This window comes from Gallinula chloropus (genome assembly GCF_964237585.1).
Source record: "Gallinula chloropus genome assembly, chromosome: 3".
In the NCBI taxonomy this organism is placed as follows: domain Eukaryota; kingdom Metazoa; phylum Chordata; class Aves; order Gruiformes; family Rallidae; genus Gallinula; species Gallinula chloropus.
The window spans coordinates 3488673-3508502 of NC_140087.1; the positions used below are offsets into that span (position 1 = coordinate 3488673).

At 44.5% G+C, this 19830-nt stretch overlaps 1 protein-coding gene across 1 annotated transcript in view; it reads right to left on the reverse strand.

Moving 5' to 3' along the window:
• NCOA7 (nuclear receptor coactivator 7) overlaps positions 1–19830 on the reverse strand; it is a 94242-nt gene that overhangs the window by 17618 nt on the left and 56794 nt on the right. The window contains exons 4-10 of the mRNA XM_084261739.1: positions 11572–11651; positions 10668–10775; positions 9195–9296; positions 8051–8176; positions 5480–5664; positions 3022–4076; positions 1466–1634 (exon numbers count right to left, since the gene is read on the reverse strand). Coding sequence (XP_084117865.1) covers positions 1466–1634; positions 3022–4076; positions 5480–5664; positions 8051–8176; positions 9195–9296; positions 10668–10775; positions 11572–11651 — 1825 coding nt within the window. The remainder of the gene's footprint in view (positions 1–1465; positions 1635–3021; positions 4077–5479; positions 5665–8050; positions 8177–9194; positions 9297–10667; positions 10776–11571; positions 11652–19830) is intronic.

Sequence of the window (19830 nt, forward strand, 5' to 3'; positions counted from 1 at the left end):
AAGCAACCCAATCTTACACTACACTCACCACTAATTTTGATCTGAACCACAGCCCTGACATGAAGGATCTCCTCTGCCAGCCAGCACAGCCAAGTGCTGCTGAAATGACTTTTTTCTCATTCTAAAGATAGAAGTATAAACAATCACCAACACTTGAGTTTAGATACAGGGTAGGTCCTCTTGCTACTCAGAAAGGGAGAAGTAGAGAAGCTGTTTTCCAAGTCTGTGGGAAGAAGGTTACATTTACTTCTTGCACAGAGCCTACCTCAGTTCAGCTCAGCATACACTATCCTCAAAGTAGTAACTGACCTTGTGATTATTGCAGCATCGCTCCAACTACTTGAAGTATTTACTCACACTTCAACCTCGAATTTTCTGAACCCACCCTTTTGCAATCCCTGAGGAGCCAAGGACTGGGTTCAGCAAATAACAAGCAAACCAAAAGCTATCTTCAGCTGCACTCCTGATGGCCACATTCCAGGTGGATTAAACCTCTCCCTGCCCCACTCCTTCCCTGGGTCACACTGCTGGTCTGCTCGAAACATTCATTTCTAAAATATGAGAAAGACACTTGACACACATGCTACCAATTGGAAAATAAAAGTAAAAACTCTGAAAAAATAGTTCAAAAAAGAAAAATATTTAAAAAACCCCACACACAACCACCACCACCCTCCCCCAAAACCCCACCACATTGTAAAGACACACCTCTGAAGACCGGTCATAAGTTCAGATACTCCCTTCCAGAAATGCCATCACTGAATTCCCTATTCTGGATCAACAGACAGAAGAGCTGCTCTGGCTGCCTTCTAGCAAGAGAAGGAGCAGGGACATGATTCCCTACAGCCAGTGAAAATTCTTGGGTGATTTATGTGGAAGGCCTTCACTTTTCCTATTTTTTCTTCCTGTTGTACTACTTATGCATACATACATACACACCTACAGGCACATAAGCCATTTCAACATATATCACAAAGAGAGAGACATTTTTTTAATGGGCCAGAAGGCATAAGTAGCCATACCCATTCAGTTAAAAGCACATCCCTTTTCCACACAATGCCCTTCACTCATGTGAAATACCTATTTTTTAGCACTGGCATCTAATGGACTCCTTGCATCTTTTGCCATTGCTCCCCTTTTCCTCTTTCTCTCACTTCCTAGACTACAGCCATAACCAAGATCATCCCCCAGTGCTTTTATCATATGCTAGTTGCACATATATCCCTCTCTTCATCTTCCAAGTAGCACCTGATCCTTTCTTCCTTCCCACTGGGAGCTGTATTAGACCAGCAGCAAACACTGATTTCTCTCTCTGGCATGCAATGAAACAAGGGCACCCCTCTCCTCATGTCAGCACCCTTGCTGTGTTTCACACCTTGGGAATGTCAGATTCAACCCCAGAAAGAACCAGACATGTAAAAAAATAAGAGATGAACATGTTTTCCTGCTGTGGACTGGAGCTTACCTTTCCCGAGGAACAGCAAACCAGTACTCTGGTTGCTTTATCTTTTTACTGTACTGTTGGGACATGGTGGTGCTCTGAGACACAAAGGACTTTCTCATGGGCTTGCCTACTTTAATGCACAGAAACATTGGAGGAGTCTTGCTCTTCTCCTCTTTTGAAGGAAGCATATCTGAAGGAGAGACAAAAGAAACGGGCTGCTTACAGGGCAGCACAAATACCACAGCTGATAAAACACTGTCACAACGATCAACGGTCTCGTGCAAAGGAATGCTCAGAGGCACTGTATGCAGAATTAAACCTGGCATGTCATTCAACAGCACAGCTACTTTAATAATCCTTGTTGATGCTAAACTGTGGTGGTTTATTCCCACTTCAACACTGCTTGAGCCACCCCCTCAGCTGCGCAGCGATGTACACAAGAGCCCCGTAAAACCAGGCAGGAAGATGATCAGGCTGGGTGCAAACCAGAACACAAAGCAGGCAAGCAAAGGGGGCTGTGTTTGGGTTCAGAGTTACCTTGCACACACACACACACACACACACACAGAGCCCAATCAGTTTCTCAACCTGACAGCCACACAAACTCCTGCTGCCTGCACAAGACAGGGTCAAGCAGAAGAGCGGTTTATGTTCCTTAAATTGCTTATTAAACTGCAGCCTCCATCATCCTTAGGAGTACACATACAGCCCTTTATTTTCTCCCCCAATGAGAACAATCACCAAATACAACTAGCAAGATACAAACTCTTCCAAAAGAAAGGAAAAATCGTTTTAAGAACAGCTGTTTGAAAAATAAAGCCTTCCACTCTAATCATTCCCACCACCTCAAATATATGTCCACTGGCTCATTAAACTCCCAGCAGAGGAGCATCAGTGCCCCAGGATGGACTGCTGCTTAGGAGCACTGGGCTGTAGTAGAAATAGTAACACATGTACACACAATCTAAACTCAGATTTCATTTGGTTATATGCTTTCCAGTAACAGCCTCATTTTATTGATAACCTGATGACCAATCAGGACAAAATGATCCATCAGCAAGACTCTACATGTATTCCTATTTATTGCTTCTTTAAAGGTTTCCATAGCACAAATAATGCCAGACAGACTCAAGCAGTGGCAAGAATGCTTCAGTGCCCCCTTTTCCTACTACTTTGGATACTATCAGAAATACAGCAACAGCTGCACTGGAGCAACAGCAGTTCCCCAAAACACAGCCACAGTTCCTAGGCCATGAAGTGACCCCTGTCAGTGCTGCAACTGGATGACATTTCACTGCCCCTCTTAAAGCCAGTAAACAGAGGTGAAGATTAGATAAACAGTGAATGTGGAAAGAGCACACAAGCTTATGAAACCAGAAGCTTAGGGAATCTGAAGGTTGGGTTTTTTCTTCTTCTAAATAGCAGGTAATATAATAATACACAAGAGTTAAAAAAAAAACAGAGACACCCCAGGTATTCTAGAAAGAGGAGATTTAGAGCAGGCAGCTATCAATTCAGAGGTTACCGTTATAATGCTGTCCAAGTCTCAGAGGATACAAGGATAACCAGAGACCTACCTTCAATTGGCACTTGAATTTTCTGCAGCAGCCACAGTCTGATTTCTGATTGATTGTCTAACTGTGTTTCTTGACAGGTCTTGTCTATAGCTGGTACTAATGAAGAGTCCACAGACTCTTTCAGATCCTTTTCCTTTGCTGCTGCTGAGCTGATTTCTAATGGAGGTGCTTTCCTTTCAACACAGCAGGAATCAAGCTCCATACTTTTAACTGTATGGACTTCATTAGCTTGGGACTTTGAACAGCTAAGTGTAAGGTCTAGGCCAATTGCTTTATTGTTTTCACCTTTCTGGATTTCAGCCTTGTGTAAGTCTTCAGATGACTGAGACCCATTCCCATCTTTATTGAGGTAAAATTCAATAAGTTTATCTTTCTCTAGCTCGCTCTTAGTGTCCAATGCAGTCTCCACCTTACCTGTCGGGGAACTGACACATTTGTTTACTTCTGGAATAACATCTTGCTTTTCACACAGCTCTAAGTCTAAGTCAGCTTTAGGTTCAACACTGTCCTTTTTTTCCAAGGAATCAACTGTCAAGTGCTCCTGGACTTCTGTAGTGGGTTTGGTTACCTGCTGCTTAGTTCTCCCCAACTCCTTGGGGTCAGCCAGCAAGCCTTCCATTACTGAGATTTTCCTGTCCAACCTTCTATCCACACGAGACGATGTCTTTTCCAGTTCAACAAAACCATCCTCTCCTCCCAAAAGGGATTTTTCTTTGGTTTTAATATCTGAAACATTTTTTTCCCTGGAAGGCTCCTTGGCACGTGGATCTGTAGCAAACTTTTCCAAATGTTCAGTGGCAGTGATGTTGTTGGGAAACTCCAGAGACTTTGATTTGATCGAGCCTGTGCTCTCAGATGACTGAAGAACTTCAAAATCAGACGACTTTTCCTTGTCTGAAGGCTTTATCTGTTTGGCACTTGATGGATCACCATTCTGCTGCCTCTTTTCCTTGCTAAGGGATTTGAATTTGCTGAAGGGGTTGATGTCTTTCTCAGAGGACAGGTCTTCCCATTCTCCTGGCCTGTACAGAGGACAAAGATCCTTTGGTATGTCACTGTCAGGGAAAATGATGGATGTACATATGATGTTAAAAGCAAAATGGAAACAGAAAGAAAACTGAAAAGAAAAACTAAATAACATAACTTAAATTCTGAAACTCAACAAAAAAATTACCTTCTCCAAAACAAACATACATTGGTGGAAATAAAGAACTTTAAAGAAAATGGAAAAAATTGCAGAAAGGATAACAACCAAATGAAATGTGTGAACCACTTGGCACAACATGCCACATGAGTGAAGACAGGGTACACATGTAACAACAACTTCCAAGCCATCAGAAGTTCAGCAACAAAAAAACCCCACGGGATGTGTATTTAGCTCCTGGAATTTCATTTGTACCTTATTAATATTGCTCTTTCCTATGCCTGAGTCAACCTCTACAGCCTCCCATGCTTCCCTAGTCAGCACAAACGTGTTGCTGAGGAGAACGTCAAGCAGAGATAAGCCATACCCTACTTGCATGTTCACTGCCAAACAGTAACAGGCAAAGGAATTGTTGGGGTTTTTATTTCTTTTTCTCCATTACTCAGATGTACTGTTTGAAAGCAGGTTTCCCCAAAGGTTTGTTTCTAAAGCAGGACCACCACAGAAACATTTCAAAATGGAAAATTCATAAAACCAGCATACAACTTGAGCTCTTCATCACTTCTAAAATGTCTGAGGTGAACAAAACAACAAGATTCTAATCACTCAGGGATCAGAAGTTACTAGACACTCTAGTAATGAGTGTAACATATCTGGAAAGTTTTTCTTGAAATGAGAAAGTGGAGAGAAGTAGATTAATTTCACTACTTAAACAGGTGTGGCCTATAAGACCAAACCCTGCTTAGAACAAACACATAAGCAGTGCCTAGACCAAGCACAAATAGAAGTAGCCCACCCCAGAAAGCCTATTATGTATCATAAATGGTGACTGTTGATGCATATCTGATTCTGAAGTGGAAGTATTCCACAGGCTGGTATTTCTGCAAGCCCTGAAGACAGCAGTTAAGCTGTTATCTTCAAAAGGTTTTAATACTCCTCTCAGAAAGGACCTGGTAACACAACAAAGTGTTCAAATCCACCACTCTTCACTTCCACTAAAATAACCCTAGACACCTGTCAGTACAAGAACCTAACCACAGCATGCCACCAGTGCTTTTAATTACTGATTTTTACTGATCTCCTTTGCACTTTGGTTCTCATATGCATGACCCATTTCTCTTTACTGCCACTGAAGCCTTCTAAGAATGAAGTGGTAGAACACCCCAAGTGAATCATTCCATCACCCGTATTTTCCTCCCCTGATGTGTTTTGTTCTGCTGAATTAAAACTCTTCCCCTGGCCCCCCCCACCCTTCTTCCATGACCCTTACTGAAAAAATCTGTAAACATAAGTTCAGGGAAGAACACTCCTTACGATGGCAACGCGTCTTTAATCTTCATGTGAGAGATGTCATTGTAGAGGGCTATGGAGACAACCTCTTCCATGGGGCAGATGAGCCCATACTCTTCACAGCCATTCTCAATTACCAGAGGATCAGACTTATGAGGGTCAAACATGATATTGTTGGGAGTTACTATCATGACTCCTCCAACTACGCCCTAAAGTAAGAGAAGGATGAGTTAGCAACATCATAGGTAATTGACTTACAACTTGGCTTTGGATTTTAGGCTATCTTAAGGAGAACCACCTCTCTCCTACCTCTTTATACCCCATCATGCAATGGCCACTAACAAAACCCTTTTCTTTCCAGTTGCATCAACTAAAATGTTGTAAGGAGAGCAAAGAAAAGATTTGCTAAGTAACATCCAGGTTCCTGGCTGATAAGAACACCCAAACTATTCAACTTACAGTGCTGGCTGCTACAAGACTGTGAATCAGATCTCAGGCAAAGTATCAGTGTATTAACAAACCCACAAAACCACCACCCCTGCCCCCTCTCAAAAAAACCCCCACAAAACAAAAAGCCACCTGTTTTTATTCTAGATGCAGCCACCTTTATTTGCTGCATGAATTTATATGCACCCAGTCCAACTCATGGCAATGTCAAGGTTCCTATGCTAAGCTACATTACACACCCCCTTGAGCTACTCTCCCAGAGGGACATGCACAAAGTTCTATATGTAGGGACCTGACATGAAACAGCTTCTGCCCAATCTAGAAGCAGCTTCTACCCTGATCCAAGTGTATTTAGCACAGCTGTAGAAGACACCCATAACTCCTCAAGATGTGCTCTAGCCATGGATCCCCTAAGAGGCTGCATCAGCCATCACTCAACATCCAGCCCATGGCAACTGACCATATTTCAAGGTTTGCAAAGCAGATTTCCAGTGTCTTCCTCCTGCACCCTCACCCCTCCAGAAATGCTACAAAATTCACCAGACCAACTCAGAAGCTGTGCATAAATCATGACATCTGACATACAGGAGCCACAGATCAATAGGAATAGCCCACACTGTGGGTGCTATTAATTATCCAAGGTCATCTGCAAGACAAGCCAAGGCAGGCTAACAAACAGGCAGGTAAAGGGCCACAAGATTGGTTTGTTTCTGGGTTTTTTTTTTATTTTGGGGGGGCAGGATTGGTGTGTTTGGGTTGTGTTGCTTGGATTTTTGTTTTTATAATCAGAGAGGTGTCAAGCTGATGGCTTAGCAGTGGTGAGTGAGTACATGTGTGCCTGCTCCTTTGTACAGGAGAGTCTGTATTTCACATTTGCTTCTCCTGGATGACTCACATACACATGCTTAGCGTGTGGTTGGGTGAAAATCAAGTGGAGAGGCTTCTCCTACAGGTATGTAACTAGTTAGCCAGCAGAGCAATACATCAGTAGGCTCTACTTCCTACCTAGCCACTGCAGGAAGCAAGGCAACATGGGATTTTGTCTACACCAGGAAAAATATGTCATGCTTTTGGATGTTCTGGATGCAAATTACCTTTTCAGCCCTGCAGCCATAGCACTGGAACTCTCTATTCTCTGGACCTCACAAGCATCACATAACAAAGCAACAATATTACCCTACTTTACATGCAAGACATCAAGAAGCCCTCTATCACTGTCTAAAAAATAGCAGACTGAGAAACTGCAGCATGGTTAAACAGTCAACATCCACTCCATGTGAAAAAACCCACCCTGTAGGTACAAACACATCCATCTTCCAAAAGTCAGGACTAAGGGAAAAATATGTTTAGGCTACAATGGTTAGCATCTCCTGCATTATGAATTCCAGAGAACTTGAAAAGCCAAGCATGCAGACATTTAAATGAAACCAGAGTCAACAAGGGTAGGTAGATCAAAGTAGACAGTTCAAGAAGACAGTGTCTTGCAACCTGGAGAAGACAAGACCATTAAAATACTACCCAGGCTTCATGCCTTCACTTCAAAAACAGCTGCTGTAAAACGTAGGGCTGCAGTCCCAGTGGGTGCATGTAAGGTAAAAGAACTCTTGCAAGAAAAAGACAGGTTATATCATGCAATATTTATCTCTTCATTAGGGTTTGCATGACACTCATTAGCAAGTGCAGAAGCAACATGAACACATTTGGAAAAGCTGCTGGAAAGAGTTAAAATTTAGCTTGAAGTCCTAAATGAAAGAGATGGGTATGTGCTCATTTTATAAAGCTGTTGCACAACTCGATGGAGCTGCACAACTAATCCTGCCACGTCACAGCTCTAAAGTGCAGTTGTCTCTGCATATCTAGCAGTCCACTCAGATAATTCTGTTAAGACATGGTAAGGGAATGAAGATCAGGAGAAAAGCTCTGTTTCAGAAAGCAATTATCCTAGCAGACTGAACAGTGAGAAGAACAAAACGACACAACACGTTATCACAGTAGCAATAAATACAGCAGTGACAAAGCCACCAAAGCATTTACATTCCTGACAAACGTGGAGCATATTTGACTCTCCAGTATTCACCCCTCACTTCTCCAAACAGATCTTGCTTTTAAAGAATCTCAAACAATACCCAGAAGCCAGGTTCCACCTACCTTACCATCTGTGAAGTAGCGACAATTCATTTTTAAAAATTTGACAACCACGGGCTCATCTTCTTCTGAAGTAGAGGACAGGACTCTCTCCACTGGCTTCAAAGCCTTTCTGGCCAAATCAGCATCCTTAAAAGAAAAAAAGACAAATTTCAGTGAAGAGCAACAGGACCAGAATCACCTACTGGGAAATTTTGGGCAGCTAGAAGGCCACCTTCAACCAACTATCGTCCTTTTGCTTAAGGAAGAAAAGTGCTGGTCACGTGTGTATGTACCCTTCCCACAGTACCCTGTATGGAAGAAAAACTTTGTAACTTCACAAAAAACCTCCATACCAAAACCAGGCATAAAATTAAAACATGCCAAGGCAAGTCAGCTCCTCCAGGATCAGAGGGGTACTCTGAATTGAGAGGGGGCTACTCCTACCACCTCACCTACTCTGAACATCTCTGCACACAGTGCACTGGTGTGATTTCCCTGGCAGGTGCACAGAGACATAAGACTAAGGTTACACAGTTATTCACTCCAGGTTTCTCTCCACATTCCTTTTCATTAATTATGGATCTGACAGGCCTAATTGCTTTAATATCAGCAAGTGGGCAGCCAACATCCCTAAAACTAATATCTAAAATCGTCCAGGGCAATCACCCTTCTAAGGAAAATGAAAGATGAGCTATGCCAAGGCCTTTCACAACGTGTAAATCCAAAAGCTTTTTCTCTACAGAAAAATATCTGAGTACCACCATAATACACTTAACTAGAAAGAAACTGACTGTTCAGACAAAACAGCCTCTGTGCTGAAGGCTCCCAAAGCAGGATCAAGAGCAGCAGAGAAATCTCCAGGGTAAAACACTAAGTCATTCTTCATTTAACTTTCTCTTCTTTAAAAAGTTCACTACACCATTTTTAATTGCTTTGATAGACTGGGCCCAACTGAACTCGTGCTGGTTTTCTACACTCAGACATAATTCCCTTAATTTGGAATATTTTGAAGAGCTGGTAAATGTTGCAGTCCAGCAAATTAACATCACTCGTTGCACTACACACAAGGCCTGAACTGTAACTTCAAAAACCTGCTATTTACACAGCCTTCACCATTAGAAGTTACAGTGTGAGTTTAAGAGCAGTGAACCAGTGTCTTACTTACAGGGAGTTTATCATATTCAGCATCTGATGATGAAGGAGATACAGGAGCACCGGGACTGAAAGAGGACAGCCTGGCAGCACTTGTTTCTGGCACAAAGAGAATCTACAGACAAACACCAGTGTCAAAACAGTAAGAGACACAACCTTTAACAAGTTATTTGCCACCAATGCTACATTCTGTTACTAAGACAGCCTGAAACTGATGGCTTATGATTGCTTGGCACTCTTAACAACACTTATTCTAGAGCCCTCCTTCATAGGAGGTGACGGCAGGGCAGGAGCAGGTCTGGTTACTTACAGGATCCAGCCCTACCTTTCTTTTGTTGCCTGTGCTGCAAAACAAAAGTTTTCCACAGAATGCAAACCCTTTCTTGTTTTGAAACTCCCTTTCCCCCTCCCCAGAATTGACAAGCCCAGGTTGTCTAGCAAAGATGGCAACTAAAAACTGTAAACTGGCTATTAAGAGTCATTAACTTGTACTGGTGAAATCTGATCACCCAAAGGCTGTTGCTGAAGATGGGGGATTTTTTTACTGCTCAAAGTCTGTAACTCTTCATTACAGGTTGTCTATTTCCAAAATCATACCTGCATCTCCCAATTTAAGACAATCATCTTTTATAAACTGCATTTTAGCATCATGTACTGCATCCAAAAGAAAAAAAAACGCCCAAAAAACAAACTGACACCAGTGCAAGTGTATGTAAAAATATAATGCTTTGCTTAAATTTTCACATTCCCTCACAGTGAGCATCCCAGATCTTTAGTACTGCAGTACAGCTTTCAAACTCCACCTCAAACAAAAACAGTCATTTGTTCCAAGTGTCAGAGCAAAGAAAGATACTGCTAAAGTTGAAAATAAAAACCCAAATGTTCACAGTTTAAAAATGCTCAGAAAAATAAAATCACTTTGTTTATCCCAGCTGGATATTCTTAGGCAAGTCACACCATCTTCTTATGCCTCAGTTTCCCCATCTGCAAACCAGGACACTTCTATCTCCTCGTGTCCATGGAGCAGAAGTAGAGATCTACTCTTCATGAACCAGGTCTCAGCCTTCACTTGACCCTTCCCCAAACACTCCACCTCCATTTATTTCTAATCTTACAGGAGATTGACTCATCTCCAACATAATGGCAAAGAGCCATTTCAATTACTGTAACTCTCTAATGTGTTATTTATAGGATTTATCTAGGCTTTCCAAGAACTCAACTCTCTCACAACAGCTATGTTACCCTTTCCAGCTTCAGAGTCATCTTTAGGCTTTAGTGACAGCAAATAAAAAACAAAAGTCATATATAGCAATTGCAAAGCTTTCCCCCTCCAACTCCAGGTAATAATCTAGTGAGCTCCCCTTTGAGAGATTTAAACAACTGCCCATTATCCTTGTATCCAAGCACCTAGCAGATACATATAAGTAGTAAAAACTTTTAAATACATAGCAGATAATCAGGTTTCAGGTAGTAAAAAAAGATTTACCTGGCCTGGCACAATTGTCTGCGTGAACAGCTTATTGAGCTCCACCAGCTTGTTTGGGGTGATGTTAAACTTCAATGCTATGCTGTTTATGGTGTCCTGATTTCCAGCCTGAAGAAACAGGTGACGCCTCAGATACTGTAGTGAACACACTCATGCACAGCAGCTGAACTAAACCCATTTAACAGACTTTTTGCAGGGCACAGATTTGATGATCTCAACACACCCTCTATTTAACAAACATAAGTCAGTACCAATAAAAAGAAAAAAAAAATCTCATATTGTACAGTAGATAAAATGGAGAGGTGTTACAGATGTCCCTTCCCTTTCCTCATAAAGCCTGAAAGCAGCACCACCTCATTTAGAACTGGTCTGGCAAGTGGGGAAAGGACACACTGCACAGTTCATTGCACCTCCAGCAGCCACAGCATGTCAGGCATTTGTGCTGTTCCCAGTTAGGACACTTGTCTTCTACAGTCGCCCTGTGTGATGGAGGGTGAGGTTCAGGGACCTGGCTGGCTCACACAGAGACTTTCTGGACAGAACCCATCCTCTGAGTCACCCTGTTCCAGATTAAAGTGGTCTCACATCATCTCAGGACCAAGCCCAGCCCAGCCATTTGACAACACCATGGAAGAGAAGTATTTTGCAGAATAGCAAAAGCTGATTACTAAAGAGCCATGGTGCCAAAGTAAAACCAGAACTGGCAGATATGAGAACAGGGGGAAGACCTGTGTTGAACAGTGGTAGCTCTTCCTACACAACGACAGCAAGACCTGTAAACACAGGTACAAACTGCAGCCCCTATTCTCTTAGTGCTTTCCGTTTCGTGCCGCTGGCTCCCACTCGACCTCAACAACTCCCACTTTCAAAAGCAGATACATGCAAACTACACACCAATACTTACAGTGTATTCTATGGTACCTTGGGGTTTCTGAGAAACCATTTTCTTCTCTTTCTTTTCATTGGTTTTGTTTTGATTGTCATCTAAAGAGGGGAAAGAAAAAAAACAAACAAATAACTGACTTGAGATGTTTGCCTATCAACAGGTTTTGGAAAAAGATCTACAGATGTGCAAATTGCAGCTGTGAACAAGAGGGCACACCAAAAATACCAGTTAGGCCTTAAAATTCCATTGCAAAGCAAGCCAAACTTCATCAAGTAGAGCAGGTTCAGTCTTTACTCGGGAACTCCGCAGGAGTGGCGCGCACGCGATACCATATCGATACAGAACTGCTCCCACCTCTTCCTCTCTGATTCCCACTCAGTTCAGCTCCTGGGTACAGGTACTTTGTGTGCTGAGTGGCTATCAAGGCTGAGGCAGAAACCAGTAGATCAACACACACCCTGATACCGAATCAGTATGACCACAATAAAGAGTGGTTAATCACCACTTGCCCATCGATACATCATTTTTAAGTACTCCTTTAAACTCTGAAGGTAGAAGCATGCTGAGCCCTGCAAATTGTGTATGCATGCAGCACACAGTCGAGTACCAGCATACAGCTTGTTTAGCAGACCTTTTCCCATCAGTTGCAGCATGAAGAACACAGTGCACCTGCAGAGACCCTTGCAAGGCCTGAAAGGCACCCGTGAGCTCCCAGGAGCACGAGCAGGGGAGCTATTGCCAACTCTTACCACAGCAGAGGGTAGGCAAATCCGAGGAAAGACAAGGATTGGGGTAGATGCCTACTGCCCAGCCAAGCCCAGCTACCTGAAAGCAATGCCAGCCCCGAGGGCTCACCCTCCATACCCCCAGCCCAGACCCACATACCTGGGGGGGACGAGGGCAGCACACAGCCCCAGCTCCAGGAGCGGGGCCGGGGCACAGAGAGGCTGGGCATGGCTGCCCCGCTTGCCCTGGCCATTCACCCCCAGCCCCTTGGAAAGCTCCTGCTGCCTCCGTCAGGGTCCTGCAGCCAGGCTGAGACTGGAAGAGGTGAGAAAGCAAGGCAGGGCTGGGCCCAGCTAAACCAGCAGCCAGGACCAGGAACGAGAAGCTGCTGCCCTCCTTGGGGGACTGTCCCCGTGGTCCAAGTCGGCGGCTCCCAAAGGAGGTCTGGGAGGAAAGGACAAGGAAGAGCAGCGCTGGGCTTCTGGCTCACATTCAGGCTCTGCTGCAACCTTTGCTATTTCCAGAGAGCAAGAGGCAGATAGTAAAAAGAAGGGCGAGGACTCGCCTGCAGCACTGTAAAGTACACAAGAAGGAGGGGCTCAGAAAGCATATGCACCTGACCCTTCTCTGCCAGCCCATTTCCACAGCTAGAGTAGTGCTGGGGGCTCCTCAGCATCTTCTAAGCATGGTCACAGACCGTCTCCTTCAGTCAGCTTAGGCCCACAAGAGCCCAGTGTGCTGCAGGCAGCTGAACAGACATCCAGTTCACTGCAGGGTTACCTCACCCACTACCTGCCAGGGATGCAGTCATGAAAAGTGCCATGGTTAGGGATATAACAGATAGCAAATAATTTTCCCCACACCTAATAGAGGCAGAAAGCGTGCAGAGGCTAAACAGAATTTAAGTACACGTGGATAGCACATGTGGGATGAAGGACAGATGGCATAAGGCAGAAAGAGGAAGATCAAAATGATGCTGGCTTTTCCCCAACAGCATTCTGAAACAGAGCATCACTCAAAGACCTCAGACATTTCATCTCTGAGACTGGAGACTTACAGTAAGTGTTAAAATTAGTGTTTTTACTGCCTTTGTCTGACCATTTGTATTCCCACCATTGTCACACTATCTTCCTCTGATCAGTCTATGCTGAAGGATGGAAAAACAGGTAATGACAGCATTAGCAAAGCACAGTATTAAACCACCAGAAACACACCACCAATATGACCAACTAGGAACAAGTAGTGGATGTTTCCTTAATTCATTATTTACATATAATTGCCAGTACTGACTTAATCCTGCCTGAAGAAACTCCCACAACTAAGAAGTGAGTCCACACTATTTTAGGCTACTCAGGAGCCACTTCAATTATTCCAGAATAATTAGAATAATGCATCACACCCATGCAGGTGAATTATCTAAGATGCCAGCAACCTACTGCTGGGAAGCTTTACAGACAGACTTCAATCTCCTCGTACATAATTTTGTCTAGCTGAAAAATGTAGGCAATTCTGAGATGTATTAACTCTTGCTCAGCTCTGAAACAGCACACAAAGTAGGAAACAGTTAAGAACAATTACTTCATGCTAACTAGACATGCATTCATAAGACCAGGGTGAAAGGTGATATAAAAACAAAGCAGGCCCAGCTTGCCTTTCTTTCACATCTATGTGCAAAAATGTATGCTGTATGGCCTGTTTAGCTACAGGCCAAAATAAGCAGTCACAGACTGTGAACCTACAAATATGAACCCCAAATATGACTTCTTGCTTGGATACTACTTTTTCTTTCCCTCCAGCCCCCCATATCTCACCAACACGGGGTTCTGGACACCATCCTTACACTGATTGTAACTTCTTGGCAGGCTGAGGCAATTATGAACCATATCATGTCACTCTGAACAGTGTAAATCTTAACTAGTCAACATTTTTAACTGTGCATAAAAATATTTAAATTAATAAGTTAAATCACTTCAGACTTTGGGAGGAAAAATCAGAATGAATCCCTTCAGTCTGACAGGTACTGCTAACCCCACTCACTGTACACATACCAAGGTGATAAATTATGCTCTGCACAAACGGTTACAGTGGAGGGGGTGGAAAGCCTGGCAAAGCAAACAGAACACCACAATATACTATTTAAATAGACTATTTATCCAGTTCCCTTTTGCCCTCTCGTTCCTCCTTCAAGAAGCCTCATGTTCTCTGACACAACAGCAACAAGCTCTACGTAGCAGTCCCAAAGGCAGCCCAGAGCACACACAGGCACGAGGGAGAGACCTCAGCAAGCACAGTTCTTTCAGGCAGAACTAGGTGGAAGAGCTGCACCTCCCCACAAGCTGTAAGGTAAAAGCCACTGGCTACTTTTTGAACCTGAGACATTTGCTCGGTGGTGAAGTGACTCATGGTTCTGCCTCCCAAGATTTGCAGCACGGCAGTGAAGATGGGGCTGTACAGCCATGAGAACTGACTGGGTGTTAATGCAGATTTCAACACACTGCATTTTTCAGGGAAGGGTGGAGTGGGTGGTCTGAACCTCCCTGGTTTCAGGAAACATGTCAAATCAGAATTATGTAAAAATAATTAAATGAGCAACTAAGGAGAATGCCAAGTGAGAGCAGGCAAGAAAATAAAGGCCTCCTGAAGATGGATAGGTCTAGCATGGAAGTTTCTCTACGATACATATATAACTAACTCAAGCCTCCCAGCAGACTATTCATATTCCATGTCGCAATGCCATGGGAATCCCTACAAAAGAGAATTACCTAGGAATAACTGGAAAGCAACTACTGAAGGAGTATGACAAAGAGGCCAATCAGTTTATCATCCAAAGGACCCTGACACACTAGGGGAGAATTACCCCTCTGCAACCATGTAAACAGCGGTCTAATTAGGTCAAATAGGTCAAGAAGCATCCACAGAATCCCAGGTTGCTCACACTGACAATGTGCCACTGCAAGATGCTGCCTGCCAAACCCAGTGTGAGCCTTTGCAGTGCTGGCAGTGACAGTTCCCAAGCCATCAGCTAGCCCAACATCTGGCAACATGAGCAGGAACGTTGAAGTAAGCGAGGAGCCAAAGGACCGACCACTTCCCACACCAGGTAAACAAACTCAGTAGCCTGAGAGAAGAGAGGCAATGGCATGCTTGGACAAAAGTCCATTTTACTCATTAATCTCTGTCTTACCAAACATTTAGGAGGAATGTAAACAGAGAACTCTTTCCCTTGACTAGCCCCTTGGCTTCTAAATATCATGGGTTTCCCAGCATAGAGGAGCAGTGCCTACTACAATGCCCAGTCTCATGATGTCCTTGAACCCACAGTAACATGATGGACAGCATAAGTACTGCTGCCTTTCCTGTACTTTACACTTGATTAATTTCACTGAGCATTGTAATTAACATTCATGTTATTTTAAGGGCAAGTAAATAAATATTCCTTATTCACCTTCTGCACACCACACACAAGGTTTCCAACATCTTCCCTCAGTCATTTCACTTTTGCAGGCTGACCTGCACTAGCATACTTCATATTCTTTCATATGCTGAAAGGAAAACCAAATACAGATTTTAAGATGGGAAAAAAACCCCATACATTAGTGTAATGACATAATGAGGGTGTCCTTAAAGCTGTAAGGTACTAATCATGTCTCTCCACAGCTGAGTCCATCACTGGTGTTTTAGGACATAGGCGCCCTGCTTCTCTGACAGATTTGTTACAAGAAATAAAACTCTATTACTGTGGTCTAGCCAAGCACCAGGACCAAGGAGTCAAAACCTGAAGTGCAGTAAATTCAGGGGAGAACAGTTATCGTGGAGTAGCCTAATCAGAGTACTGATAAGAAATTAAGCAAACAAGGCTTCCTGGGGTAGTTCCCTTATCAGTGAATGAGGCCCGATAGCAACTACCTTGACAGAGGTGGAGTACAATAAGTATCACTTAAGTCATTCTAGAGAGACAGATGCCAAGAATATGAGAGTCCTGCCTGGACTGGCAGAGGAGGAAGGAGGAAGGCAGAAGGCAAATCTGTTTATCTGAACATTTTTTCCCATTTCTGCTTTCTGGGCTAAAGTTTGAGTAACTTTCAGCAATGCTGTTACATGCAGAGTTGTGTACAGGCCGATTTCATCGTGTCTCCATGAGCACCTTCCTGGCTCTTTGCATGGCTCTCAAAGCAAACTGAACAGTGTTCACATTGGAATTATTAATTTTAAATAAAAAGCCTTTCTTTCAGCTCTTATGCATGGGTAAACCCTACCACCACAGGGGCTGGATCCATGTTTTGGGACACCCTCCACACACTCTGACATCCCAGTGTTTCCCAGAGGCCACAGCAGCCTTCCATGAAGGGTCATTATCCCAGCCCTACTCCCTCCTTTAGCCAGCTGCAGCTGCTGGGGTGCACATCCGATCCATAAGAAGGTTTTCAGGCATCTGATCAGACCTATCTCCCTAAGGAAAAGGCACCAAGTAAGACAGAAACCTTCCCTCCTCTGATTTGGGCTGTGGACTGCTACCATGTTAGTAGAGAAAAGGAGAGGGGGGGTGGGGGGAAACAAAGCCAACCCAAAACCCCAAACCTGAAACAAAAAAACCCCACAGTATCCCCCCATCTGAGGTGTCTGCTTTTCTGTTCTGCTTTGTACTTTTCCCATGCCAGTCATCACAATGAGATTCAGCAGAATCCTATTACTTGGCTTCCACCTTCTCTACTGCTGAAGTCCCCTGAAACAAAGAGGCAGTTGTCACCCACCCCAATCCCGCTTCAGCTCCTTCATTAGCAAAGCTTCTCCTGACACAGGAGGTTTGCAGTTCCCCAACCAACACCAAATCCAGGCATATGACACAGCAATAGCCACACTTTGAACGACTTTTCTCTGTTAGCAATAAAAACTGCTTCTCCACTAGTTATTTTCCAAGTGAATCTTTCAGAGGGATCTAGAGATCACCAGAAGATACAGGCCCCTGACAAAAATGACAAGAAGCCCAAAGAACTGATAGAAGAAAAAGCTAGTAACTCCTCCTGCTATAAACTGAGAAGGTATTTTAAGGCACATTTAAATAAGAATTTGGCTTCTGAAATTCATGCAATATTCATATACTGCAGCTTCTACACGAAAAACTGCAAACATTGCCAAGGAACTTAAATTCCCTCTTTCTTTACTCCTTCCTCCTCAAAACGTGGCCTGAGCTCCACTGCAGAGGCACAAAAGTAACGCTGCATGGTCAACAATTCACTACCACCTGAACATGCTGCCCTAAAATGTGAAGCAACCCCTTCCCATCACAGTGAAAACGACAAGAGGGCCCACTGCCAACCTTCCCCTGCAGCTGTGCACAGGCTGGAGGACAGACAGCACCCACTCATGGGCTATGGGGTAGTTCTGGAACAGGCTGGAACAGTTTGCTGGAACAGGCTGGAACAGGCTGCCCAGAGAAGTAGTGGATTCCCCGTCCCTGGAGATGTTCAAGGCCAGGTTGGATGGGGCCCTGGGCAGCCTTGTGTAGATCCAGGCCTGGAGGTTGGTGTCCCTGCCTGTGGCAGGGGGGTTGGAGCTCTATGATCCTTGGGGTCCCTTCCAACCCAGACCAGTCTATGATTCTATGATTCTGGGCAATAGGCCATGCAACAGCGCCTGCAAAGCCAGAGAGCTCTCCAGCTGAGCAGGGGTGAAGGGCCACCCCATCACAGGGTTCTTCTCACCAGGAGCCCTGCAAGGAGCTATTGTCTGGGGCAGCATCACTGGCACCTCTCTGCTAGGGCTTGAACAAGGTGGACACAAAGCAGGAGACACAAGGCCTGCAAGGACAGCACCCATGAGGTGAACACTCACCAAGAGTGCCAAGCTCCAAGCAGGCCAGGGGCTCTCCTGCTAAGGATGGCAAGCCATACGCTGCTGTGTTCCAAGTTTCCTTTGTGAGGATCTGCTTGAGAAGTGAGAGGAGGAAAGTTCCAGTTTAAAAGGTTGATGAGGTTTAGGAAAAGCAAGGAAAAAAACCCAACACTAACCAAAGAACACATCACCATGCAGTCTCAGAGGGAGGCAGTTCACAAACTCCCAACTGTCAATACCTGGAGTATTGTGTCCAGTTCTGGGCTCCTTGGTTTAAAAAGGACAGGGATCTCCTGGAGAGAGTCCAAAGAAGGGCCACGAAGATGATTAGGGCCCTGGAACATCTCCCCTATGAGGAAAGGATGAGTAAGTTGGGACTGCTCAGCCTTGAGAAGAGAAGACTAAGGGGGAACCTAATTAAAGTCTATAATTATCTTAAGCAGGGGATGCAGGGGGAATCAGCCAGCCCCTTTTCAGTGTCTGTGGGGACAGGACAAGGGGCAATGGCTGCAAGTTGGAGCACAGGGAGTTCCACACCAACATGGGGAAGAACTTTTCCCCAGTGAGGGTGAGGGAGCCCTGGGACAGGCTGCCCAGGGGGTGTGGAGTCTCCATCTCTGGAGAGATTCCAGCCCCATCTAGACGCCGCCCTGTGCAATATGTCCTGGGGAGCTGCTTTGGCAGGGGGGTTGGACCCCATGAGCTCTTGAGGTCCCTTCCAACCCCTACAATTCTATAATTCTATGATTCTATGACACATTACTGTAAAGAACCAGTGAGATGCAGCCAGCAGCCTGGTGCTTTAGCTCCAAATCACAGCTGGGAAATAGTATCACTGCAATGTTCTGAAACTAGAAAGAAGCAGCACTGAAGAGGGGTGACTAGAAGATGCTTCATACTGAACACTAGGATCAGAAAAGCAGCTTAAAGGGGAGGATGCACAGCGCTGTGAGTGGGGAGGACATGCAGAGGATGCCCAGTGAAGGCAGAGCATCCCTGGCATCTGCTCTACTTGCTATCTGAAGACACAGGAAGGACTCAGATCAACCAATAACCTTGCATCAGTCAGAAGACAGGACATACCCCTGCAGCTAGAGACCTGTATTTAAGAAACAGGTCATGGTGATGTTTGCCAAAGCACAGCAAGCCTGCAGAGAAAGCCATGCTAGATGCACATGCCTTGTTGACAAAGACTGCACAGCCAATCTGCTAGAAGGGGCTGCTGATGGGCAGGACAGCCTCTGTCTTCAGCTCCTGTGAAACTTACCCTGGGAAGAGGGAGACAAGCAGTCTCCCATGGACTGTGCTCTCACCTTTTTCCACGTGCAAGCCAGCCTGTCTGCAATGTATTTGCAGCCATGGGGAAGAAGGAATCAGATGAAAAGTGTGTGTGTGTGGGGGGGGGGGGGGGGGGGGGGCGGTGTTTTGTAGCCAGAAATAGGCAAGACAAGGCTCAAAAAAGGCTGTTACCTCTCAGGTTTCTAATGGAGCAGTAAATACAGGAGGAAAAATCAGAGAAGTCTTTGAGACCACAAACATGGGAAGGCTCCAGCCTTCCTGCTGAGGCTCCGGGCTTTGCTGCACATTAGGAACAGGCTGTGTATCAACTGGACTGGGGAACAGCTCCTATCTGTCTTTAAGTTAACTGGTTAGACATGCTTTTCTTTTTTGCTGGGGAAACTGTCCTACATGGTGCAAATATTTAGTGTGCTAAGCCTC